General features: G+C 62.0%; 1 protein-coding gene across 4 annotated transcripts in view; it reads left to right on the plus strand.

Annotated features, from left to right (window-relative positions):
- The first annotated feature begins 112 nt into the window (after positions 1-112).
- PDE4C (phosphodiesterase 4C) overlaps positions 113-26620 on the plus strand; it is a 107038-nt gene continuing 80530 nt past the window's right edge. Inside the window, exons 1-2 of one of the 4 annotated variants that reach the window (XM_024108185.3) lie at positions 113-1091; positions 9421-9496. In XM_024108185.3, the coding sequence (XP_023963953.2) occupies positions 976-1091; positions 9421-9496 (192 nt within the window). In that variant the 5' untranslated portion in view covers positions 113-975. Of the gene's footprint in view, positions 1092-4215; positions 4427-4805; positions 4934-5395; positions 6130-9420; positions 9497-26620 lie in introns of those variants that run through there. The other 3 variants (XM_042862005.2, XM_065578602.1, XM_008171582.4) reach the window with 3 other exon arrangements.

Consider the following 26620-nt stretch of genomic DNA (forward strand, 5'->3'; position numbering starts at 1 on the left):
TCTCCCCACAGCGCAGTGGGGGCGGGGGCGGGCGAGTAACTGAACGCGCTGTGGACTCTGCGTGGGCTGCAATCACCCTCCCGGGTGGCTTTGTCTAAAAGCAGCAGCCTCCCCCCCCCCCATCCCCCGCACTATCAGCTCTGTGTGGCCATGGGGGGGCACCGGCTGCCTGACAGAGACCCAGGGCGGGGGAGCCTGTCCCCTCTATCGCCCCTCACAGGATGCACCCCAGGGTGCCTGGCCTGTCTTCCCATGTGCTGCAGCTGCCCCTGCCTGGGCACTGGCTGCTTGTCTCCATTGAGAGCCGTGTCCCCACCCAGCACTAGCGCCCCCCGTGGCAGTGTCAGCTCTGGGCCGAGTGCTGCTCTCCTCGGGGGGCTGGCGCAGCCCAAGCCCAGCCCGCTCGCCGGCTCTGCCCCAAGGAGGGAGTCAGCTGGGCGGGCTCCTGGCTCCGTGAGTCAGGCCTGTGCTTGCGCGGTTGCTGGCCAGCCCTGAGGAGCCGTGCGAGGTTCCCTGGCCCCGTGGCTCAGCTGGGAGCAGCCCAGCAGGGGCCTGGCTCTGGAGTAACGGGGGCAGCAACCCCAGCTCAGGTACCGGGCACCGGGGTCAGCACAGCGGGTCCTGCTCCGGTTCGAGCCACGGGTAGGAACTCTCCTGCTGTCAGGGGCCCAGAGCACCTGGACGGGGGGAGAGACTCCCACTAGCCGAGTAAAAGAGACACACACCTGCATCGCAGCCAGCGGGGCTCCGGCCTTCAGCGTGGGCCCTGCCCCCCAAGCACCTGCCCTGGCTTCCTGCTCCCAGGGCCTTCCCCCACCTGCTCTTCCGGGGGAAACTGCCCCTTTAAATCTGGGAGAGGCCTGTGGCTGCAGCCCTGGGTCTGGCTGCTGGAGGCTGCGCCCCCTCCCATCACCTCGGCATGCCAGGCCCTGCCTCTGCCCCCCCAGTGCCCTGCCTGGCGTGGGGGAGGGGAGCATGCGAGCAGGCAGGCACGCAGCCTTGGCTCTGCTCTGCTCCGTTGCAGGGGCTGCGGCAGGCGCCTGGGGGGAGCCGCGGAGCCTCGGCTGCCAGCGGAGAGTCAGCACAGGCTGGTAAGGAGGCAGTTTCCCTGTTGCCCCTGCCTGGGGGGACAGCGCTGCTCCCCTGGGCTGGGGGAGGGGACCGAGGCCTGGAAGGGGGGGGGCAGTACAGAGCGGGCAAGGGAGAAAGGCAGAGAGGAGGGGGCTAGAGGCCGGCTCCCTCCCCCGCGACCAGGCTGCGGCTGGATCTGCGCAGCTCTGGCTCCATCAGACGCCTGAGCTGGGCACCTGCCCCCTCTACGGCTCAGCAACCCCTTGTCCCCTGGCCAATGCTCCTTCGCTGGGAAGCCAGGCCTGCACCCAGGGCCGGAGCCTGGGCCTCCGGGGTTCTAGTCCCGGCTCTGGGTTGCCGAGTGACCTTGTTCCAGTCCCCGCCCCTCGCTGTTGTGTTCCCGAGGGCCGTGGGGCTATCGCGAGGGGGATTTGCCGTGGAGCAGCTGCCGAGTGCAGCTGTCAGTTACAGGGACTGCGCTGTGCCCTGCTGAGGGGCAAGGACCTGTCCCTGCCCCGGGTAATTGCTTGTTTGCTGATGCCCATCACTCAGCCTAGGCCCCAAAGAATCCACTGCACCGGCTTTCTTGCCAGCCCTGCAGGGAACGCGAGGCTGTCGGCAGAACCAAACCGCCTGACATCTACTCAGCCGCGCAGACCCGGCGTACTGGGGGCCATGGGCCTGAGCCATCCCTGGGCACCGGCTGCTCTCTGGGATCCTGAGCGTCAGTACTCCTGGTACATTGCTCCAGCGAGATCCCGCCAGCCCCTCCTCCCTGTGCCGGCTCCATGCGGTGCTGGGGACTGCCTGGGGTTCCCAGGATAATTGCAAATCAACTGCAGACACCTCAGGAGGGGGAGCCCTGGGAACTGCCCCTCCCCCAGATCCAGCGGTGGGGCAAGGGGGGGTTCCCTGGCACAGGGGCTGAGGGTTGCTTTCCAAGCCCAGTATCTGGGCATAGTGCTGGTCTCTGGCCCTGGGCAGAGAGGGCACCTGTTGGCACCTTTCCAGGCAGGGTTCCACTGGGGTTGGACAGGACACCCAGGCTGAGCGACAGCCCCAGAGCTGCAGGGCCCAGCAAGGTGATAGTTGGGACTGACGACAGCTTCGGGGGGAGAAAGGAGGGGCAGCTGCCCCCTTCATGCGCCGAGGCCTTTGGGTCTGGGCCGAGCCCAGCGTGTTGTGAGACATTTGCACCAGGCTCCCCCGCAGAGACTCACGGCTCGGCGTTTCCCTCGGGTTGGGGCTGGGCTCTGCCCCTTGTTTCCGGACCGGTGTCCCAGGGCGGCTGCCCAGGCAGCCATGGGCCTCGTGAATAGCAGAGGGTGAGAACTAGGAATCAGTACTGAGAGCGAAGCCTCCCGCTCTCCCAGGCCTGTTTCCTTGTCTAACGCCTCAGCCGACTGCGGCTCGATCTTCGTCCCAGGTGCCAGATCCCCAAGCCCCCAGCGGCGGGGACAGGAGGCGCTGGGGGCGTGTGGTGTGGCTGGCTTCTCACAAGGCCCAGCACTGGCATACCGCAGCTGTGGCAGTCTCCTCAGGCGTGTGACCCCCTTGGCAGCATGGCTGTTCCCAGGCGGGGGAGGAGGGGGCTGTAGCCCCAGCCCGGCCTGGGGGCAGGGGGCTGTTTTAATGAAGTGCAGTGACCAGGGCAGGAACATGCCTGGCCGCTCACAGCTGGATTTGGGCAGTAAATCAAACAAGGAGAAAATTAAATTCCCCCCAAGAAAAGAGTTTGTGCTGGAACTTGGCTTTCATCTGGCCAAGCGGCTGCTGCGCGTGGGGGGAGGACGGAGCAGAAGCAATTTCCTGGACCAAGGTCAGGCAGGGCTCTGCTGCCGTGTCTCTGACATCGAGCTGGGAACAGTGCGGCCGGAGCCCAGCTGCCTCCACGCCCCCCCGCGCCCTGGCATGGGCAGGGTGCTGCACGAGGGCACCGGGACCGTGCCCAAGGATGGGCACAATCCCTCTGCTCACTGCTGGTTAGCAACTGTGTAAACCTCTCCTGTTCCCAGTGCCTCGGCTTTTCTGCCCCAGCTGCCGCTGGGTGGGCACAGTGCCGGGTTATCGCCGGGCTACAGGGGCCTGGTCCTGCAGGAATCTCCTCGGGGGACTTTCGTCCCTCTGGCTGGTGGGGTGGGGCTGGCTCCCGGCCTTTCACTGCGGCACTGAACTCCACGTCTGTGAAGAACGGCTCCAGGGCGCAGTGCTGGGTCCCAGTAGGAGGCGCTCTCCCCTCTCAGCCATTACAACACGCCCCCCCCCCCACGGGGGCTCGGGGGTTCTGTGCTGCTGCAGGCGCCGGTTCCCAGCCCGTCATGCCGCTATGTCACGCCGCAGGGCACCTAAAAGGCTGCCCTTTATTTCGGGCTGCTCCCAAGCAGCCGTCAGTCTCTGCTGGGGCCCGGGACGGGTCAGCCCCTCTGACCAACAGGCGCAAGGCTGAGCGAGCACTTCATGCTCGTGCCTTGCTGGGAGGGAGCTGTCGCCCAGTGCAGTTTCTGCCCCAAGCCCAGGTGCACTTCCTGCCCTGGGCTGTGTAGATGGGGGCTGTAAAACAGCTGCCAAACCCCAGCGCAGAGGGGGCTGCATGTCACTGCTGGGGGAGGTGAGCCCTGGCTGTAGGACAGCCCTTCAGGGACTGAAAGGTGCTCTGGAAAGGGAGGGAGCGAATGTCCCAGGGCTGTGGTAGGGGCTTCTGAGCTGGGTGCTCCTGTCCCCCTTGGCGGGTTAAAACCCTTTGGCCTGGTCCCTGCAGCCCTGGCCCCAGCTGCATTGCTGTATCCCCAGTGACACAAACCGGCCGTGCTTCACCTCCCATGCCCCCAGAAAGTGTCGCTGCTGGTCGGCTTCAGCCAGCCCCTGCGATGTTCCAGGTCCTGAGCAGAGGGTTCCCAGGACCGACTCGCCCGGGGTCCTGGCTGCGTCAGGCCAGCAGGGAGTGCCTGGGAGCGGAGAGACACTCACCGCAGGGCCTCCAGGTGTCATTACACATGTGCTGCAATTGCAAAGTGCTCCTGGCCAGGTGCCTGCTGGTTATTTATCTCAACCCAGCGGCTCTGGGGAAGGTGACACAGAGTCACGCTGCAGCGAGCTGGGCGGATCTGCTCACCTGGGCGTGATACGGGTGCGAGGCACCGGCGAGGCATTGCTGGCTCCAGCCGCACGGGCGCTACCGGAGCATGCTCACTGGTGTAACAGTCGCCCTTGCGAGTCTTCAGGGGGACATTTCCTCCCGTGCAGATGCTCCCTTCCCTGGGCCAGGCCTCTGCCAGGACCAGCCATTCCCTCCTGCAGGGACACCACCTCAGCTCGTTCTGCTCCAGCCCCTGGGCACGGGGGATGCTAGCGCCAGGTAAGAGCAAATGCCGCAGCTCTCCAGCCGGCTGGCACAGCTGCCTGTGGTGCCAGGCCCCGGAGGGGCGGCTCTGGGAACGTACCAATGCTGCTTATTGATTGTGCTTTGACGTGATTTCCACCAAGTATTTATTTCACCATTAGCCGATTAACTGCCCTGGAGGCCGAAGGTCCTCAGGCTGGTGACTCTCATTATGGGCTGCGGCCTCCAGCCAATAGGAAGGCAGCTCCTCCCAAGGGGCCATGTAGCTTCCCTCCCGCAGGAAAATCCCCAAGGAAACAGTGTTGTAGTTGAGCTGCTTGGAGTGACCGGGCTTTGTCCCTTCCAACCGGCCGTGTAAAATAAACACGAGCGCTCAGGCCTGTGGGGGACCAGGCCTGGCACGGGCTGCATGGAGCCTGGGGGCTTGGCCGGCACAGGTGCCCTTGTGCAGCATGTGGTCACAGGCAGGCCCTTGCTCTGGTCTCGCTGGATGTTGGCGCCCACTCCTAGTGAGCTCGAGGGGTAAGGCCAAGTGTGAAGTGGTTTCAGTCCGGCCCAAGGGCAGTGTGACGGGCTGTGTAAAGACATGTGTGGGGATCCCTAAACACTGGCCTTGTCCACACACCCCCTGCACTGCATGATCTGAAAGTGGTTTAGAACCAGTTTAGTCAAAGCAGCACAAAGCGCCGTGTGGACGCCCTTGCTGGCCTGAGCTGAAGTCAGCGAGGATTCGGTTTAAGGCCAGTGAGAGGTGGCTGCACACAAGCTGCACCGGTTTGAGCCAGGCTAAAACCCACCGTCAGTGGATCCAGGGCAGGCCTGGGTGCAACAAACCCTGATGTGATGCCAGGTCATCCCTGGAGTGGAGTCTGCCCCCTGCGCCCCCCCTCGTGTGTCTGCTGAGCTCGGCACAGGGCAGCGCAGGTCACCCCTCTCGCCAGGTCAGCGCTGCGGGCGGGAGATGCTGGGAGGAGCCGGCAGAGCTCGGCTGTCTGGGCTGTGAGGCTCTGGAGGAGACCCCCGGGGCAGCAGGAGGAGAAGCTGCCGGGCGCCTGCTCCATGGGGTGAGACGCCCCCATCCAGGGACAGCTTAAAGGCAAAGGACGTGCTGCTGGGGCGAGGGGCCGTGGAGTCTCAGGCAGAGACAATGGCTGCCGGGAACTGCTCTCTGCACAAGGGGGCAGCCGGCCTGGCAAGTCTAGGTGTAAAAAGCGACTCCGGGGGCCAAAGGCTGAGCAGGGGCGTTGGGTTTCACTGGCTCAGCCCCCAGACCATGTGCTGCTGGGGCAACATGTGCACTAAGCCCTCGGCTTTTGCAGTATAACCAGTAGAGCGCCCGGCCCCTCCCTGTGCAGAGGAAACTTTGCCAGGTCTCACAGGCCATAAATAAATCAAAGGGGGGAGCAAACGTGCAAACGCACCGAAAGCAAACGCCTTTCTCTGGCTGCTGGAGGGTGGACTGGCGCACGTGTGGCTCTGTGATCGCAGCTCCGGGCCGTCTGCAGGGGCTCTGCTCTGAGTGGGCAGCGAAGAGTTAAGGGACTGCACTAAGGAAGTGTAGAGAAAGCTGCATGGTAATAATATCGCTTGCTCCAGACCGTGCAATTGCCCGCTGGATCACATGCAGACGCGCATGGTTTGCTAAATACTTCCCCTCCGCTTGCTCCGGCGGCCCACGGACGGATTCGGCGGCCCTGCTCCGCTGACAGACACTCAGCGTAAGTCTTTGCGGGCGTGGGGCTAGCGCAGGCAGGTGGGAACGTGGCTTTTGTTCGAAACTCAAATAACAGCGGGGAGAGCTTGTAGGTCGTCGAGTCTTGGGGGCAGGGATCTCTGGGATCCTTCTAGCAGTGAGTGATGGGGCACTCAGCCAGGCCTTGTGCGAGGGTCCCTGGCTGGTTCGAGGTGTACTTGGTGGCAGTGGGTTTGCGTGTTAAGTGCCCGGCGTGTGGAGCAGTGCCCGGGGCAGGGGTTTGCAGCTCTGACTTGCCTGGAATTTCTGGGCTCCCTTGCTCCTTAGCGCCCTTGGCTGGTGCCATGCAGCTGGGCTGCGGCGCGCGGGGTGTGCGGACAGGAGGGTGGCTGCCCCTCTGGTGGGTTTTCCGGATTAGCCCCAGGCTGTCAGTTCGCGCAACCAGCCAGGGCAGGGGCCCGTCAGGAGGCTGCGGGTCAAACCTCGCCCCTGCCAAGGCCAGAAGGTCCCACTGTGATCACCCAGGCTGATGGCCAGAGACCTGACCCCTGTGATTCCCAGAGCCAAGCCCTCCGGTGGGATCCAACGTCCCGGAGAGCTGCAGCGGGTCTGTGCTCTGGGGCAGAGCAGCTGGAGCGTCCAGGCCGCAAGCAGAGATCCCTCCTTCGCCTGCCTGTCTAGCTGGCTCCCTTTGTTCTGGGGGCTGCAGGGCCAGGCGGGCACCACTCCTGGCCTATGGGCTCGGGATGGAGGGGCTGCAGGCAGGAAGGCTGGCGGGGCTTTCCCTGCCCACCCCATTGGGACAGGGTCCCACAGCACAGCGGGTGCCTCTCTCACCCCCACGGAGGTGGGGGCAGGACTGGAATAACGTGGGGCTGCCATTGGGATTGGGGGGCATCAGCAGAGCTGTGAGGGGGGCAGTCTGCACCATTCCTGGCTCCAGACCCCATTGGTTTAGACAGAGAGAACCAGTCGGGGTGCACGAGCTCTTCCCCTAGGGCCCCCCGCTGCGGGCCAGCTCCCCCCCCTCAGCCATGTCAGGCTCTGCTGCAGCCTGAGGCTGCCCCCCCAAAGACAACGTGGTGCTCGGAGACGGCGATGCCTGGACAAGCAGCTGCCGACGTGCCCCAGTCTGACGGCAGCTCCTGTAGGGACCTGCAGGGCCAGCCCCTGGGAGCTGGTTCTCGGCAGCCTGGGCCCTGCTGCCTTCCTCTGTGCCTGGGGATCTCCTGGGTCCCCCCCCAGCCCCTGCTAGCAGCAGCAGATTGGAGTCATGCAGCTCCCAGCCTGTCGGGCGTGGGGCCCCTCCCACTGCAAAGGCTGCAGCCCCTGGGTGTTCCCAATATTCCCCAGCCAGGGTTCAATCCTCTGAAGTAGAGCAAGGGTCCTCCTGAGGGGCCGGTTGTTCGTGCTTCTCTGGACCAACTGGCTGGTTGGGGACACGCCCTGGGCTGGGTTGTGTGCTGCAGCGCAGGGCCCAGGGAGCTTCTCAGGTGCGTCAGGAAGCTGGACTTAGTCCCCCTCTCCCCCGGGCACTCCCCTGGGTACTGCATTGGGGAGGGGGGACACCCAGCCCTGCCTGGTAGAATTCGCACCTGAGCATCTCCTCCACTCGGGGCGCTCCTGGCCCAGTCTGGCTGGACGCCTCTCGGCCCCGTGGCCAGACCTGCAGGGAGCTGGTTCTGAGATGCATAGAGCTGGGCGGGAGGGGGCTTCCCCTGCTTTGCAAATGCTTAAGTGGGTCTCAGCCAGGTGCACATTCCTGGGGGAGGAACGCTGCCTCCTTCCACCGTTGGCGCCGGACCAACTCCCCCCGCCGGCCCCCCAGGAGGAGGGCGCAGTAGAAGGGAGCTGGTGCCGTTCCCTCTCCCCCCAGCTCAAGGCTGGTCACCAGTGCCCCAGAGAGGGAATGAAATAGCAGTGAAGTTCTGTGCTGGATGGCCTGGCCTGCTGCCAAGTGCGGCCCGTTCCCGGGGCAGGCTGGGGCCCAGGGCTGGCTGAGGATTGCTCAGCATCACGGCCCTTAGCAGCTGTTTTCTCATTCTCCCAGGCCTGGAATTTAATCAGCCCCTGGTGTGTGGGGGAGATTTATAGAGCCCTGGGGCCGTGAGAGAGACTCCTGCTCAGCCAGATTTTTATCCCCTTCCTTGGCTGTGCTGCAGGGGAGCGTCTGACTGGTGAAGGGGAGATTCCCCCCCCCCCAGTTCCCCTCCACGCTGCTGGGGGCCGGGGCTGACCAGGCTGGGGGTGATGCCAGCTGCCCCAGGGCCCTGGATTGCAACTGGCACTCCTACAGGAGCGAGTCTTTGTCGCCTTGTTTCTCTGTCGGTCTTTGTAAGTAGGGCGGAGAGACCGTCCCAGGTGCCCCCTATCGCTCGCTGCAGCTGGGCCCGAGGCGATCCCAGGACAGCCGAGAGCTGTGGAACAGGGAGTCGTGCTGCGTGGGGCCAGCAGCAGCCAACGCGCGGCAGGAGGGCGTTTCCCGTCTCACTGGAGCTGTCCCTGTCACTGCCACCCAGATGCGCACCGAGCAGCCTGGGTCCCTCTGCATTGTCCAGTCTGCTGTGATGGGCGTCTAGACCCTGCGGTGATGGGGACAAGGCCCCGGCCTCCTATGGGGCCTGGATCAGCTGGCACCGTCCCACCAGGCGCAGCCCCCACCCGCTCACTCTTTGCTGTTTGATCCCCCACAAATTAACACACAAGAAATGCGTCTCAAAGAGCAGGAGGTGACACCTCCCCCCTTGGCTGCCTGACCCCAGGCGTGTGGGGCTCACCGGGGCTCTGTCCCCTCCCGACCTTCCCCTCCCCCCCCGGCACAGTCTGAAGCCAAAGGCCCGGGGTTGGCGTTGCTGGGGCAGCCGTGACTCTGGCCGTGTTGAGGGCGTCTCCTTTCAGCAGCTCCCAGAGAGGCCCAGCAAGCCCTGGGCGATGGTTCACGGCCTGGGTGCCGCTGGGTGACTGGGGCGGTCACACGGTTTGTTGTGCTGAGAGGCCGGGAGCTGCCCTGGCTGGAGCCGCTTTGCCCCCCACCCCGGGGTGCTGCCTGCGAGGGAGTCGTGCTATTGGCTCAGCGGGGGCCCGACAGGGCAGGTATCCTGCAGCGGGGGGTGATCTACCCCCTCCTCCCAGCACCCTTCAGAGCCGCCCCATCACTCCGGGCTCCAGTGCCTGCAGGTCTGGCTTCCACTTCCCGGCCGTGAGTGGGGAGGGTCGTCCCCTGCCGGCCTCCCCAGATCCAGTGGGGGGCGAATGCCTGCATTGACCTGCCGAATGCATGACAAGCCCTGACCCTCTCCCCCTCCTTTGGTTGCAGGGGAAGGACCGGGGCAGCCGGAGCAGGGGCCAGGATGCGCCGGAGTCGGACAGCCCTGTCCTTCCTGAGCATGGAGGTGAGCGGGGCTGGAGGCCGGCGGGGGGAGGGCACCCCACTGGGAACCCAGCTGGCCAAGTGGAGTGGATCCCGGTCACATTGTGCAGCCCAGACGGCATCGGGGGCTGCAGGAAACGGCCAGACTGGGCCCCAGTGCGCGGAGGGGAAAAGGGTCAGTGGTGCTAACAAAAGGAGCGGGGGCTGGCGTTGGGGAGGGGGCAAGCAGCACAGACCCCGGTGGGGCCCGTAACCCTACCCCTGGGGGGGCCGGGTGTGAGTGTCAGCTGGGGGGAGGGGCCTCTGGTTCATTTGGCTGCCATGTCCCTGTGGCGCGCGCGGTACCTCGTGCTGTCGCTGGCCCAGCTGAGACTGGGGCAGCCCCGGTCGTGTCTCCCGCCCAATGCAGGCAGCCCAGCTTCCCGGGGCTGGACGAGCTTTGCGGCGTGGGCCGGGGCAGAGAGCGAGGGCGGCTGGGAACCTCCTCGGAGCAGCTGCCCCCAGCCACGCCCAGTCCCTGCCTCAGGAAGGAAGGAAGGAAACTTTCCCCATCTCACGGCCTTTGCTGACGCCACCAAGCGAGCGTTCGTCCCCACACTGAGCGCCAGCCCCAGCTGGGACGGACAGTGGCAGCTGCATTGACTGGAGCGAGCTCACGACAGCTCCTCCCTTCACGTCTGCCCAGTCTCATAAGCAAACTGTGGCACGTGGGTTGAGATAAAATGACTGAGGTGTGTGCGTGACTGGCTGAAAGACAGAACTTCAGGGGTTACCCGTGGTTCACTGTCTAGCTGGGAGGTGCATCTAGTGGGTCCCACAGAGGCCAGGCCTGGCTACTTTCATTAGTGATGTGGATAATGGAGTGGGGAGTCTGCTGATAAGAGCTGCAGAGACCATCAGGCGGCGGGGGGGGGGGGGAAGGGTTGCAAGTACTTGGGGGGACAGGAGACTTGGCCGACTTAGGAAGGACAAATCAAACGCACAGCTACTAACTGGTGAGGTGGGAGCGCTGCTGAACGGGATCACAAATTGGATGAGTCAGCGATGTGATTCAGTTGTGGAAAAGGCTAATCTCATTCTGGGGCGTATTGGCAGGAATGCTGGATACAAGACAGGGGAGGTATTTGTCCTGGTTTACTCAGCCCTGGCGAGGCCTCAGCCGAGTCCTGTGTCCAGTTCTGGGTGCCGCACGTTAGGGAAGATGGGGACAAATGGGAGAGTCTGGAGGAGAGTGACAAAACTCACCACAGGGTTAGAAATCCTGGGTGTGTTCAGTCTGGAGACAAGCTGGCAGAGGTGGGACCGGGTGACACCGCAAATCCGTGAAGGGCTGATCTAGCGAGGACGTGGCCAATTGTTCTGCGTGTCCACGGCAGGTGGGGGCTCAGGCTGCAGCCTGGGAGATTTCGCTTAGAAAGGAGGAAACACTGGAACAGGCTCCCGGGGGGGGCGGGGGGTGGACTCCCCATCTCCGGAGGGTGTTAAGACCAGGCTGGACAAGCCCCCGTCAGGGCTGGTCTGGGTTTACTTGGTCCGGGCTCAGCGCAGGAGGCTGGGCTCGGTGAGCTCTCGAGTCGCTCCCAGCCCGACATTTCTGTGATTCTATGTGACGAGCAAATTCTGGGGCCCAGGAAATGGGGGGTGGAGAGAGCCCCTGTGCTGCGGTGGTGGCTGTGGCTTGGGGTAACAGCTTCCTCTCCCCACTCATGGGCCTCTGCCCTCACGCCCCATGCACTAGTGCCTTATGGGCGTGCGAGCACGGCCTGGGGCTGGCTCTGGCCGGCACGTTGTGTCTGGCTTGCTCTGCGGTACCGCGCTGCTAGCTAGTGGTTAAGGAGCCTGGCAGGGGCCAGCCCAGCGCTGCGGTTCGGTTTGGCCGGGGTGGGGCGCCTGCTCACAGCCGCTGCCCTCAGCTTGGCTTGCTTAGCGCCTGCTGGGGGCCCCACCACAAGTGCCTGCCTGATTAGAGATTTAGCGCCAGCTCCTGCTGCTTCATTAACCCGAGAGGCCTCCTAATGCGAGCGCTGCTGACCCTCAGCCCCGTGCTGCAGTCCACAAGCCCCAGCATGCTCCGGCTGCGCTTCCCTCTCCGCTCCAGCGACTTTCGGCTGGGGGACATTAGAGCACCTGGACTAAAAGCCACTTTGCTTGTTTGGATCCTGCGGTTCCCTGGTTACGGCTCAAGGAGCCAACACACAGCAGGCGGGCGCCACTAGCCAGCTCCCTGCCCACTCGCAGGCTGCCAAGTGGCAGGGTAGGGCCCCAGCAGGGGCAGGAAATTCCCCCTGCCTTGGTGTGAGCCCAGCCCTGCAGCACCCGCCGGGCCCCTCGCACACCACTCCCTGCTGGGACCTGGGTTCTCCCCTCTCCCTCGCCAGGCTGCGAGGCGGCTATCGAGCTCCCTTGAAATGAACACGACCGTGAGCATGAGGCACATTCTCCCCGCCTGCCCGAGCTGGCCCACCTGCTGCCGCTCCAGGGCGCTAATAACCAGGATTAGAGCACTTAGCGGGAGTTAATTATACCCCTAATGGGCAGTTAATTATTATTATTCCTGGGATAATTGTACATTCGGCCCCTAGAGGATTTTTCCACTGCGCTAGCCACCTCCGAGACTGGTGCCTTGTGACCCCTGACCCAGCTCTCACCACCCGGCCTCTGCTTTGCCCCTGGCCTAGGGGGGCCGGCTGAGGGAGTGGGGAGAGGCTCTCTGAGGTGTACCTGTGGATCAGGCCTGGTAGTGTGTGGGATGCGCTGTCCTGGCCCCAAAACATTTCATTTAAAAGCTAAAAAACTCCAAACCCCCGCTCCCCTCAGCCGAGATTTTACCCTGAAAAGGGAGAGGTGCCAGGGCCTCCCTGGAGTCCACAGACTGCGCTGTTGCCATTGATTTCCTATGGAAGGCGCCCAGATACCCTGGTGATGGGTGACGGGATAAACCTCTTCGCTGGAGTGAGAGAGCCCAACCCACTTGCTTCGGAAGTGAGACACCCTCCTACGGCACCATGGGGGGCTCCCTCCCACCCTGCACATGTCACAGAGTGTGGGGGGACACAAGGCCCTCCACCCCCGGCTTCCTGCGATTCACCATGACTCTCAGCCAGCCAGTAAAGCAGAAGGTTTATTTAGACGACAGGAACACAGTCCAAGACAGGTCTTGCAGGCACAGACAACAGGACCCCCCTTAGTTAGGTCCATTTTGGGGTCCCAGGGCACCCCAGCTCCGTTGGGAGGTCAGAGCCCCGTCTGCCTCCCAGCCATATCACCAGCCAGCTCCTGAAACCCTCCCTTCAGCGACCCCTCCCACAGCCCTTTGTTCAGTTTCCCGGGCCAAGGTGTCACCTGGCCTCCAACCCCTTCCTGGGTTCTCATGTTACATGCTCAGGTATTCTCCATCGGTCAGTCTCCCATCCCCCAGTGCAGACTATCCTAGCCACACTCCCCTGTCAGCATTCACAGACCACAGTAAGAACAGGCCCAGTGCGTCACAGCACAGCAGCTGTGTGCCCCACTGCGCCCAGGGCCTACGCGCGCGAGTCTGCTGCCTTGCTGCCCTCCCTCCGGCCCCGCCTTACTCCACGAGGCCCTTTCCTAAGGTGCCAGGGTGCTGCCCCCCTTTATTCCTCCCTGTGCCCAGACCGGGCTCCTTACTCACCACAGCTCAGCTCGGCTCTGCTGGGAGCCGGCCGCACGATGCCCTGACCCGAACCCGAGCCCCCCTTGCTAACTGAGAATGTCCCTCTGGCCATTAACGGCCTAGCCGGCCGCTGCCAGCAGCAGAGCTCGGGGGCCCAGGGAAAGGACGGCTCCTGCCACAACCCATCTCCTCGGAGCGAAAGGGAGGGGCACGATTCAGTGAGCCGTTCACTCACTCCAGTGAAGAGGTTTATCCCATCACCAGCGAGACCTCCCAGAGCAGGGGCTGCACTAGAGTAATCAGGAACCTGCTAGAACCAGTTAAGGCAGGCAGACTAATTAGGACACCTGGAGCCAATTAAGAAGAAGCTTCTATAATCAATTAAGGCAGCTAATCAGGGCACCTGGGTTTTAAAAGGAGCTCACTTCCATTTGTGGTGAGAGTGTGAGGAGCTGGGAGCAAGAGGTGCAAGGAGGGTGCGCTGCTGGAGGACTGAGGCGCCCAAATGTTATCAGACACCAGGAGGAAGGTCCTGTGGTGAGAATAAGGAAGGTGTTTGGAGGAGGCCATGGGGAAGTAGCCCAGGGAGTTGTAGCTGTCATGCAGCTGTTACAGGAGGCACTATAGACAGCTGCAGTGCACAGGGCCCTGGGCTGGAACCCGGAGTAGAGGGTGGGCCCGGGTTCCCCCCAAACCTCCCAATTGACCTGGACTGTAGGTTCTCCCAGAGGGGAAGGTCTCTGGGCTGTTCCCCAACCCACATGGTGAATCTCTGAGGCAAGAAAATCCCCCAATAAGCGCAGGACCCACCAAGATAGAGGAGGAACTTTGTCACATTGGGTATGTGTTTTTACTCCCCTAAACTGGGCTGTCCCGTCTCCACTGCTGTTTCTAGCTGTGCTGGGGGTATGCAGGTTTGGACAGCATGCAGTGTAGACAGCGCTGAGGTCTGTGCTTTGCACAACAGCTTCAGGTACACGCTCACCATTGCCCTCTGCTGCCTGGCTCAGTCACTCCCCTGCTCTGAGGAGCTGCTCCTAGAGCCTGGAGCGGAGGGCCGGGGCTTTGGGCCAAAGCCTGCCCCATCTATACACAGCAGGCTGGGGGGTCTCTGACAGCTCTCTCTCGAGCTGCCCCTCCCTTTGCTAGCGGGGCCTTCACTTGCTCCCCAGTTACGTCACTGGCTTCCATTACCCTGACCCCTGCCTTGTTCCCTGGGTGCCCCCCAGCGTGGGGAGGTGTGTTCAGCCCTTTGCACACGCAGCACCCTCAGGAAATGAGCCTTTCCTTGTCGGTCGCATTCTTCAGCCTAAAAAGGGAAGAGGCTGAAATGTCGTGGTCTGCAGGCATTTCCCGGTGGGGTTAACAGCAGGGCCCTTCTCCGGAGCTGAGGATGGGACGGGAGGCAGCTGGAACAGAGCGTCTCATCCTGCAGCAATGAGACATTAACGGGGCAAACCCAGCAGCGCTAGGCCCCCCTAGCCAGGCCCCTGCTGTGACCCAGGCCCCTCTCACGAATTACGGTCTTCCATCTTCCCTGGAACAATGGAGCAGATGTGACCTGTGTCTGCCGGCACCTCCAGCGCTCTGCTCTGACTGGGGCTCAAACCCCCATATGAATTCATATCTGTCACGGAGTCCCTGGGCGATGCTCTGGAACTGCTCCCCACAAAGCCAGTCAGGACTTTGGGGAGCCTCCTCTCCCTCGGAGCAGACTGTCTTCAGGGCAAGAAGCTCACACGGCTTCACCTCCTGGGTCTCTCCTGGGAGCATTCAGCATATGCCCCTCCGTGCGCTTCTGTGACGAACTGGGACTGTTCTTGCTGGGGTGTGTGAATGCTGACAGGGGAGTGTGACTAGGATGGTCTGCATCGGGGGATGGGAGTCTGCCGAGGGAACATACCTGAGCTTGTAACATGAGAACCCAGGAGGGGGTTGGAGGTCAGGTGACTCCGGGGCCCGGGAAACTGAACAAAGGCTGTGGGAGGGGTCGCTGAAGGCAGGGTGCTGGAAGCAGGCTGGAGAGATGGCTGGGAGGCAGAGATGGCTCTGACCTCCCAAAGGGGGTGGGCTGGGATGCCCTGGGACCCCAAGATGGACCTAACTGAGGGGGGCCCTGTTGTCAGTGCCTGCAAGACCTGTCTTGGACTGTATTCCTGTCATCCAAATAAACCTTCTGCTTTACTGGCTGGCTGAGAGTCGCGGTGAATCGCAGGAAGCCGGGGGTGCAGGGCCCTGAGTTCCCCAACACTCCGCGACAACTGGTGGCAGCGGTGGGATCTACTGCACCCCGTGGACGGCGCTTCCTGCAGTAAGTGACTGGGGAGCAGTAAAACGAAGGGGGATTGACGGGGACCAGGCGTGCTGAAGAGTGGGAGAGAGACGGTTATTACCCCTGGGAGTGTGTGACCAGCGAGAAGGACTTTTGCAGTAACAGGGTCCCCCGGGGGGATCGCAGCGAGTGGTCCCAGGGGCGGAGGAGTCTGCAGCTCGACCCTGGCAGAGAGGTGGTGACCTCGAGAAGGGCTGGCACACTAGGGGGCCCCCTGGGAACTGTGGGGAGCTGTGAGCACACAGGCCGGTGAGTGGCCAGCAGGAAGATGTATGCCAAGCGGCTTAAGAGCGACCTGGTGGAGCTATGCAAGCAGAGGGGGCTGCGCAGTGGGAGGCTCACCAAAGAACAGCTCATTGCCCAGCTGGAGGCGGAAGATCGCGCGAATGAACTGATCCCTGTGTCTCAGGGAAGCAGCCTGGCAAAGGCAGCGCAGGCACCAGTGTCTGTCCCAGCTGGGAGTGGTCAGCCGGCTGCTGAGGGCTTCCCGAGACCCCTCCTTCCTATGCCTAGGGGAAGGGTGGGGAGGAGCCCAGCAAATACCGAAGGCGCCGTGGCCCCCCCGGCCAGCAGGGGACCCTCCCGGCGAAGCTCGCCGGCCAGCAGAGGATCCTCCCGGCGACGTTCGGCGTCCGTGGAGCGGAATTGGCTGGAATGGGAGAAAGAGCTAAAACTGAGAGAGCTGGAGGATCGTGAACAACAGAGACAGCATGAAGAGAGACAGCGTCAGCATGAACGGGAGGAGAAAGAGAGACAGCATCAGCGTGAAGAGAGACAGCGTCAGCATGAACGGGAGGAGAAAGAGAGACAGAGACAGGAGAATGAGAGACAGCATCAGCGTGAACTGGAACTGGCGAGACTGAGGGGCAGCGAACCCCCGGCTGCGGTGAGTGAGGGGGGACCCAGGACTGCACGGAGCTTTGATAAGTGCATCATGGCCCCATACAAGGAGGGGGAGGACATGGATGACTTCCTGGAGGCCTTTGAGACGGCCTGCGAGCTGCACCGGGTGGATCCCGCGGACAGACTCCGGGTCCTTACCCCCTTACTGGACCCCAAATCCGTGGCATTGTACCGCCAACTGGGAGAGGCAGAGAAAGGGGACTACGAACTATTCAAAAAGGCCCTGCTACGTGAGTTTGGGCTGACTCCTGAGATGTACCGGGAAAGGTTCCGGAGTCAAGATAAAACCCCTGAGGTCTCATATCTGCAACTAGCCGTCCGCATGGAAAGATACGCCAGCAAGTGGGCTGGTGGGGCCCAGACGAAGGAGGACCTGATTAAACTGCTGGTACTGGAGCAACTGTATGAGCGGTGCCCATCCGACCTGAGGCTGTGGTTGGTGGACAGAAGGCCAGAGAACCCGCGACACGCCGGGCAGCTGGCTGATGAGTTTGTAAAGAGCCGGTCAGGGGGTGGCAGGGAGGAGCCCCAAAGGAACAGGCCCGCCGCGATGCAGAGAGAGAGTCACCCTGGGACCTCCCAAAGGGGGAATATTGGGAATCCCCTCCCCCGGGAAATGCCCAGCATCAGGGACAACCGACCGGCTCGAGGGGACCCACGGGACCTGAGCTGCTATTACTGCGGCCGAAGAGGCCACGTTCGGGCCCAGTGCCCCAAGCTCAAGGACAGACTGAGCAGACCGAACCCGCACCGGGTTAACTTGGTAGAGGCCCAGATGGACGAGGGGCAGGCTTCTCACGCAAGAGGGGCTGGCAGCTTATCAACTGCTCAAGAAAGAGAAGGGCCCCAGGCCAGCTTCTCTGGGGGGCCAGATGCTCCGGATTCAAAGTTCTCCGTTTACAGGGTTGGCGCGGGGCTGTCCCTGCGGAGCGAGTGCCTTGTTCCCCTGGAGGTGGATGGGAAGAAAGTTTATGGATACTGGGACACGGGCGCAGAGGTGACACTGGCCCGGCCCGAGGTGGTGGCCCCAGATCGGGTGGTGCCCAACACCTTCCTGACCCTGACCGGGGTGGGCGGGACCCCATTCAAGGTTCCCGTAGCGAGGGTACACCTGAAATGGGGGGCCAAGGAGGGCCCCAAGGACGTGGGAGTGCACCACCATTTGCCCACTGAGGTGTTGATGGGGGGAGACCTAGAGGACTGGCCAAGCAGCCCCCAGACCGCCTTAGTTGTGACCCGCAGTCAGAGCCGGCGAGGGGCACTGCGCCCTGGCCTCGGGGGGGGTGCCTTGCCTGAGGCGCAGGACCCTAACCTGGTGGGGAGGGAACGCCCAGGGACACGGCTCAGGGAGGCTGCAGCTTCGGACCCAGCGGGCGAGAAAGAGCAGGTGGCCATCCCTGTCCCAGCTGCTGAGTTCCAGGCCGAGTTACAGAGAGATCCCTCCTTGCGGAAGATAAGGGACCTGGCCGACCTCAATGCGGTACAGACCATGGGACGAGGTGGCCGGAAAAGGTTCCTGTGGGAGAAGGGGTTCCTGTACCGAGAATGGGCTCCCCCAGGGAAAATGGAGTCAGGGGGGATCAGGAGGCAGCTGGTGGTACCCCAGAAGTATCGCCGCCAGCTGCTGTGCCGGGCCCATGACATTCCCCTCGCAGGGCACCAGGGAACCTGGCGTACCCAGCAGAGGCTGCTACGGAGCTTTTACTGGCCTGGGGTCTTTGTTACTGTCCGACAGTACTGCGGATCCTGTGACCCCTGTCAGAGGGGGAGGAAGGCCTGGGACAAGGGGAAGACAGCTTTAGGACCCTTGCCCAGCATAGAGGAGCCTTTTCGGAGGGTGGCCAAGGTAAAAAGGGCGGCTCTAAACCAAGAGAGCCCAAAGCACAGACCTCCAGACTGGAGCGCTGGGAGAAGACCACAGCCCAGTTGGAGCCCCAGAGGTATGGGGGTGGGAAAAGGGCACAGGCCGCATAAACCTTCCCACATGCGAACTGCGAGTGCCATCAAGCAACCCCAACCTAAGGGGGGGCGTGAAACTGGAGGGGCCTGGTGTAATTCTCACCAAGGAATGGGAGGGATGCGGGGGCATCCATGGGAACGGGGGTAGGTTCGAACTTCCCCAGGTCACTGGCTAAAGTGACCCCGCTCAGTTCGGTCTCGAAGGGGGGAGAGATGTGACGAACTGGGACTGTTCTTGCTGGGGTGTGTGAATGCTGACAGGGGAGTGTGACTAGGATGGTCTGCATCGGGGGATGGGAGTCTGCCGAGGGAACATACCTGAGCTTGTAACATGAGAACCCAGGAGGGGGTTGGAGGTCAGGTGACTCCGGGGCCCGGGAAACTGAACAAAGGCTGTGGGAGGGGTCGCTGAAGGCAGGGTGCTGGAAGCAGGCTGGAGAGATGGCTGGGAGGCAGAGATGGCTCTGACCTCCCAAAGGGGGTGGGCTGGGATGCCCTGGGACCCCAAGATGGACCTAACTGAGGGGGGCCCTGTTGTCAGTGCCTGCAAGACCTGTCTTGGACTGTATTCCTGTCATCCAAATAAACCTTCTGCTTTACTGGCTGGCTGAGAGTCGCGGTGAATCGCAGGAAGCCGGGGGTGCAGGGCCCTGAGTTCCCCAACACTCCGTGACAGCTTCCCACAGCGAGTCTGCCCAGGCGGGGGTCCTGGGGAAGCCAGAGGGCCCTGCACCCCCACTTTGCAGTCAGATGTGACTCTCAGCCAGCCAGTAAAACAGAGGTTTATTAGAAGACAGGAACACGGTCTAAAACAGAGCTTGTAGGTACGGCGGAGAACGGGACCCCTCGGCCGGGTCCATTATGGGTTTCAAAGAGCCAGACACCCACGTCTGCCCTCACTCCTCGTCCCCAGCTAGCTCCAACTCTGGGGAAAAAAAACCCTCCAGCCCCTCCTTCTCTGGCCTTTGTCTCTTTCCTGCGCCAGGGGGTCACCTGATCTTTGTTCACCTTTAGCTATTTCCTTGCAGGGGAGGAATGGCCCTGGCCATTTGTTGCCAGGGAGACCGTGTCAGTGATTTATGAGTCCTAAGAAAAGCATAGGGGAAACTGAGGCACCCACACAGTATTCAGAGGAAACATTAAGAACAGTCCCACTTCGTCACAATATCCCAGTAGCAGCGAAAGGCCCCAGCCCGGACGGGTGCCCCATTGTGCTTGGCACTGCACCCTCTTTGCTGGAAGGGCTGCTGACCAGCCGGAGGCAGGGGACCGGCACAGAGAAGGGAAGGGACGGGGACCCGCAAGATTAGTGACAGAACTAGGAACAGAACCCAGGTGTCCTGGCTCCCCGCTGGCCCCTAGACCAGGCCCTGGGTTCTTGGGACAGCCCTGGGGCACCCTGCCACGTGCCCAGCGCTCCAGACTTAGCCCCGGGCATAGGAGGACAAAAGCTTTGACCCTCTGAGTGCTGGAGAGGTTTCCTGGCAGGGGAAGGGCAGTCTGAGGTGAGACAGTCACCGGAGCTCCCGGGCCTGCCCCCGCGCTGGGGAGACACAGCTGCCCCCGCTGAGCCCTGTGTCGGGCCGCCGGCTGCCGTGCCTGTCTCCAGCCCTGCTCCTGCAGTGAGGCAGGAGCGTGAGCGCCGGCCCAGGCAGAGTCCTAGGAGCTGGCCGGCCGAGGAGAGCCCTGCCGAGCGGCTGAGTGACGGGCTAAGTGTTCTGAGGCCCCCCGACAGCGCCGAGGCCATCGATCGGCAGCGGGTGCGGGGCAGCCCCTCGGCTCTGACAGGCCCTGGCACTTCAGGTAATTCAGATGTTCAGCGCCAGGCCATGAATGCAGCTGAGGGCGTCATTAGCGCTGAGTGGCTGCAGCTGCTCCCAGGGGCCCAGGAGCCGTGACTTCTGAGCCGGGGGCCTCATCAGAACAGCTTGCGCTCGCCAGATCCTGCTGCCCATGTGGGCCCCCCTCCCTCTGCAGTGCGGGGTGAGGGGGTTGGGCTGCTCTCTGCACCGAGCCCCTGCCCGCAGACACCTCCACGTGCGACCAGCGGGCCCGGCTGCTTGCTTGAGGCGCCGGGCACCGCCACAGTAGACGGCAGTGCCTGGCGCACTTGGAGTGCTTGAGCTGCTTGGGTGTGGGGTCTGCACAGGCCGGTCTCCCTGGAGACCCTCCGGCTCACCGGTCCCCTGGGTCCCCTGGCCAAGCCGTGGGTGAGCTCCTGGCAGCCAGAATTGTGTAGACTCTTGGGTCCGTTTGCTGCCGAGGACTGAATGGCCTGGGGCTGCTCTGAAAGAGATGGTGCTTGTGACCCCCCCACCCCCCAGCTGTGCGTGCGCACAACAATCCGGGATTGAGAGCTGTGCACTGGTCCCGGCCCTGAGCACAAGCCGGGCACGTGGTTACTAGGCGTGGGGGTGAGGGAACAGCCTGACTCCTTGCCCCTCTGCTAGAGGGGGGCGGGGAGGGGGTGCCATTCTGGGCCCAGCAAGACACAGGCAGTCCTGCCCTTCCCTTAGTGGGAGCCCTGCTCTGCGCAGGGGCTAGGATCTGGGAAGCAGGACTCTGGCAGCAGCAGCCAGTCAGGCCATGGTGGGAGAAGCAGGAATAATGGTTCCGAGCCCCTGTCTCCTCTGGCCTGGATGTAAATGGAACCAGCTCTGGGGCGAGTTAACCATCCCCAGGTGGCCCGCAGGGGCGAATGGCTGGTGTCTGTTTGGAGCCTGGCCATGTTTGGCTGAAAGGAAATGCAGGAATGTTTTAAAAACTTGCTTTTAATCAAGAGAGAGACAAGGAAGTTTTATGCGAAGGCACAAAATTGCTCTAACGCTGCTGTGTGAAATGCCTGTCTGATCGTTTGCAAAAGATTTCATTGTTGCTGCTTTCATGATGCCTGACAGACAGCTAGAGAAATAGCTGTAATTGCACCCTGCCTCTTGGGGGGCTCGGGGCTCCAGCTCCGCACTCCAGCTGCTGGAGGGGAGACAAAGCAGCCGTGCAGGCAGCGTCTCCGTCACCCACTAGCACACACAACATTTTGGCAGATTGTCACTCGTCTGCTTCTGTCACTGCCTGTCAGGCTGGGTTAGGGAGCCCGGGGGGTGGGTGTGTGTGTGTGTGTGTGCGCATGTGCCCCTCCCCTGCGCTGATGAGACAGGCGAGGCAGGGACGCCGGCGCAGCACCCTGGGCACTGCGGAGTCTGGTGTAGCTGTGTCCCTGGCGGTGCCAAACCCCAGTGCCGCCGACACCAGCCGCGCGTGGAGCCGTTTGCACCACACTGACCCAACAGACATTCTAGGCATTAGCGGGACGATCCTGGACTCCTGTGATAGGTTCCAGGGCTGTGGAGTGCCTGGGGGCCGAGCTGATGTGGGGCTGGGAGCAGAGCTGATGTGGGGGGGTTGCTGTGGGGAGTTCAGGGGTGTGATGAAGTGGGACTGTTAATGTTTCCTCTGAATACTGTAGAGGTGCCTCAGTTTCCCCATATGCATTTCTTAAGTCGCTTTCATAAGGGGGTGTAATTGTTGCAGAGCAAAGGGCCACTGCACATAAATGGCTGACACTTAGTCTCCTGGCAACTAATGGCCGGGGCCCTTCCCGCCCCCCCCCCCCCCCCCCCCGCAAGGAGATAGCTAAAGGTGTTGGAGAACAAAGGAATCGGGTGACCTCCTGGCCCGGAAAAGGGACAAAGCCCAGAGGAGGAGGGGCTGGAGGGGGAGTCAGTTTGGGGGTGACTGGGGATGGGAAGTGAGTGCAGATGTGGGTGTCTGGCTCGCGGGACCCCAGAATGGACCCAGCTGAGGGGTCCTGTTCTCTGTACCTACAAACTCTGTTTTAGACCCTGTTCCTGTCATCTAATAAATCTGTTACTGGCTGGCTGAGAGTCACGTCTGACTGTAAAGTGGGGGTGCAGGACCCTCTGGCTTCCCCAGGACCCCGCAGGGGGACGAGCACAGTGGGGTTCCTGTGACCCTTTCCGGCTCCATCTTGTGGTGGGCACAAGGCCCTGCCCCTGGGGCTGTTTTCCTTGCTGAGGCAGGCTGGGATCATGGGCTAGATGTGAGCACTGTTGTCTCTCTACCCCAGGGCCCCCCCGCATGCGCGTGACCCCCCCCCCGACTCTGGTTTTCGGTGCCTGCTTCGCTTTCTGTGCTCTTGGTCATGGCCTGGGGTGTGTGTCAGGAGAGGTGCCACTAGTACTAGCACGAGGCCTGGGCCTGGGAAAGGGCCAAGGTGCTGCTCAGATACCACAACCCCTCCCGCCCCCACCTGCCTGGCACTCGCCTGGAGCGCAGGGAAGGAGCCGTCTGGCCGTGCTGAAATGCCGCAGGGCCGGCGCTGCTGCTGGCACAGGCTGGTGCTGGTGGTGGCAGCTTCTCAGGCCTGTGGAAGAAAAAACATCTGCTCAGGGCTGGGGCCGAGCAGGGAGCGGGAGGGGGGTTGTTTGCCCTTTTTAGCCAGCACACAACCTAAATAAACCCTCAGCCTCCTTGCACACTCACACGTGCACACCCCTCACCCACACCCCTCACCCCCTCCCTCACAACCACATCCCCTCACACCACACACCCTTCTCTCTCACACACACCCCTCCCCTCACCCTTCCCTCACATCTCACAACCACATCCCCTCACACCCCACACACACTCCCAGTCCCAACCTTCCCTTGCACCTCACACAAGCTGTGTGTGTGGGGGGGGGGCTGCCCACCCCTCCTCCTCCCGCCATTGCCTTCCTCTCTCTGTGGGGCTGCTCAGAGCAGCACTAGGTCTGTTCACCTGCTAGGGTAGGAAGGAGGCTTTCTAGGCCAGAGACCGGAGCTGCACACCCAGCTGTTGCAAAGGGCCTTTTCCCTCCAGCAGCTGCTGCTCTGCCTGGGTCTGGGAAATGGCTGGACAGGGCCCTGGGGCAGGCGACGGCCCTGGGTGGGCTGGAAGTGAAGGGTTTCCTTCAGCAGCTGTTCCTGGGCCATCCATCCTGCTAAGGGGACTAGCTGTATGAGCGCGGCTGCTCTCTGGCCAGAGGGGATTGCTAATTAATGGCTTTTTCTCCTAATTACATTTAAAGGCTTCCCAAACCCACTAACCATGTTAGGGCAGGGTGAGGCCAGCAGCTGGGAATCCTGTCTCTGCTTTTCAGGCCATCACTCTAAGTGCAGCCGTCCAGAACAAACGTTTCCAGGATTTGCCCTGTGCCTGCAAAGGGGGAGGGCAGGTCGTGTTCCTGGCTCCCCGGCCAGCCTGTTATTTACGGCTGGGCCATGGGAGGGGGTCCCTGGGGTAGCGCAGTGGGAGCAGGAGCTGGGACTGGCTGGGGGGGGGGGCAGTCCTGATGCTGGTGTGCCGAACAGAAAGGGGAACAATACAGAATGGCCCAGTCTGAGCCAGCCCCCGCCCCAGCGCAGGGCTGGGCACCCTCCGCTTCTGCCGGCTTCCCTGGCCACGCAGGACAGTCTGCACCTTGCAGGATTAGCCTGAGATCGGTACCAGAATCGCAGGCTCCTCTGGGCTTGGGTGTGGGCAGGACACGGGCACAGCCCCTGCGCATGTGACTAGGGCACTGGGGTCCTTAACACCTCCCTGCCAGGCGTCAGGCCAAGGGTGGGCCTGGGCGCGACTCCCCTACGCACTGGGGGATTGCAGCAGGAGGGCATCTGGACTCTGGCTTAAGGACTCGCCCGTGGTCACTGGGCGGAGCCAGGGCTGGGGTGCCCCTGCTGGGTGGCAGTGGGTGACTCAAGCAGATTGGCATGCGCTGCCCTTGCGGCGAGGTGCTGACTGGGGTCAGGGCTGGAAAGACTGCGTGGCACAGGCCCAAATGCTGGTGATGGGATTGCTGGACCCTGAGGGTGGCCGTGGGCTAGTGAGCCTGGAAGCGGCACGTGGCCCAGGGAGGGGAGATGCGGCTGCGCCTTGTTCCAGCAGCCTGGGGCATTTCCAGCAGAGCCCCACCTACACAGCCAGCTGCACCCGCTCCGCTGGCACCGCAATTGTAAATGAAATGTGAAACTGGCCGTCCCCGGGGAGCAGCGCCCTGCGCAGCGCCTGCTCGCTGCGGAACAGCAGCGATAACAACTCCGTGCTCAGGCCCTGAGCCTGCCATGGGGGAGCCGCAGGCGGGGCTGTCCTCCGGGGCACGGCCACGTGCAGCTTTGTCTGGGTATCCCCACGCACGCGAGGGGGCTGACCCGCCTTTGCCCAGCTCGTCGTCTGTCCCTTTGCCCCTGTGCAAACGCCTCCTGAGCGAAGTTCCATCCCAGACTCACCCGCCAAGCAGTGACCTTATCTCTGTGCTCTCCCTGCGGGGGCTCCTTAAGGCAAGGGGCCACGCAGGCAGAGTTAAGTGTGTGCAGCTTGGGAAGTGTCCCCAGAACTCCCAAGGGGGGGGAGAGCCCCACAGGCCTAGAACCCAGGCCTGTAGAGCTAGCAGGCAGCAGTAGTCTAGAACCCAGGCCTGTAGCGCTAGCAGGCAGCGGTAGTCTAGAACCCAGGCCTGTAGCGCTAGCAGGCAGCGGTAGTCTAGAACCCAGGCCCGTAGCGCTAGCAGGAGCTGACACGCCAGGCTGCCACCCAGCAGCAGTTGTAACCAGCTGGTGCTCCACTTCCCAGGACCTGCTGTGGATACAGACAGGGAAGTTCTGCCTCCAGGATTTGACAGGGAGCAGCCCCAGGGGCCCGGTTGGCTCCCTGCCCTATATAAGCCCACGGTGCATCCAGGGAATAGTGTGGATCTTCTGCAGCTGCCATGACTGTTCCTTGTTCTTGAATTCCTGGCTTGATTTGAACTCATCCCCCCACTCCCACCCTTGGTATTGCCCCTGGCCAGGACCTGACTACGAACTCCTCAGGTTTGCCCCTGCTCTGACCGGTGGCCCTGACGGCCTTGGGTGGGATCCTGGCAGTGGAAGGGCAGGAGGAGCCCAGGACAGCGCAGAGCCTGCAGCCTGAACGCACACGAAGGAAGGTTTGCGTGCGGTTTGCCCCTGGGGTTGGTGAAGGGCCGTGGAAGGGGCTCCCCCTTGTCTCTGCCCAGGGCTGGCTGCCCCGCTTGGCTGGCAGCTGCTCAAGGCCTGCAGTGGCCTTGGTTCCCTGGCCCAAGAGCAGAGAAGCAGCCTCTGAACTTCATGCTCTAGAAAGCTGCTCCCTTCCAGCCTCGCACCTGCTCGCGGCCCTGCGGGGAGCTGTCTCCTGCCGGGGTGCGTGCTTTCTGCCTTGCTGCATCTAGCCGTGCCAGGCCGCCATCCGCTTAATTAGCCACCGAGTTTGTTCTCCTGCTTCCTCTTGTAGTTGAAGGAATAGTCCCCCAGACATCCATCAAGCTGGCTGCAGGTTTGTTAAACAGAGTGATTTACTGGCACCAGGACAGTGTCATTGCAATTAGCATTGTAAATAAGAGCTAATTGAATATCAACCTCTTACAAGGGTCCTTTGCAACCTGCAATGTGTGCAAGGCTAGTTCTCCCTCCCAGCAACCCTCCAGCGCGGCTGGGACCCATGCACAAGGTCAGATACCCCCTCCCCTTCCCGCTTCTCAGCACTGCAGGAGTGGTGAGCGCAGCAGGACTTTGCTCTGGCCTTTCTCCCAGGAGGAGCTCCCAGCAGTCCTCACTATCGCCAGCCTGGGGACTCGTCACCCACTGCACTCAAAGGAGCATTCTGTGGTCAGCCTCATCGGGACAGACAAAGAGGAACTGATCACAGAACTCAGCATTAATAGTAACTTAGGACAAGTGATCATGGCTGGATCACATCTATGATACACAAACAGAATAAAGCCTAGACCCGTGATACCCCTACGTGGTGATTTAAAAAGGCCAATTTCACAAAGCCGAAAGCAATTATGAGCCAGGTCAGCTGGGAGGAAGAATTTAACCATAAAAATGTGAATGATAATTGGGACTTGTTTGTTAGGAACAAAAATAATGTTGGCAATAGTACTGGTTCATTACGAAGTGTACATGGTAGAATTATCAATAATAATGCAGAAAAGGCCAGAAATGTTCAATAAATATTTCTGTATTTGGAAGAAAAACCAGCTGCTGTAGTCGTATCCTACAGGAACACGCTTTCCATTCCACTAGCATTTCAGGAGGATGTTAAACAGCAGCTACCAGACTTTTTAAAATCAGCAGGTCCAGGTAACTTCCATTCGTGAGTTTTAAAAAAGCTGGCTGAGGAGTTCTCTGACCCATTAATTGTGATTTTCTAATGTGGTGCCAATATTTTAAAAGGGTGAACAGGATGACCCAGGTAATTCTAGGCCTGCCAGTCTGACATCGATCCTGGGCAAGATAATGGGGTGGCTGATATGGGACTCA

Source organism: Chrysemys picta, chromosome 25 (assembly GCF_011386835.1).
Source record: "Chrysemys picta bellii isolate R12L10 chromosome 25, ASM1138683v2, whole genome shotgun sequence".
In the NCBI taxonomy this organism is placed as follows: Eukaryota; Metazoa; Chordata; order Testudines; family Emydidae; genus Chrysemys; species Chrysemys picta.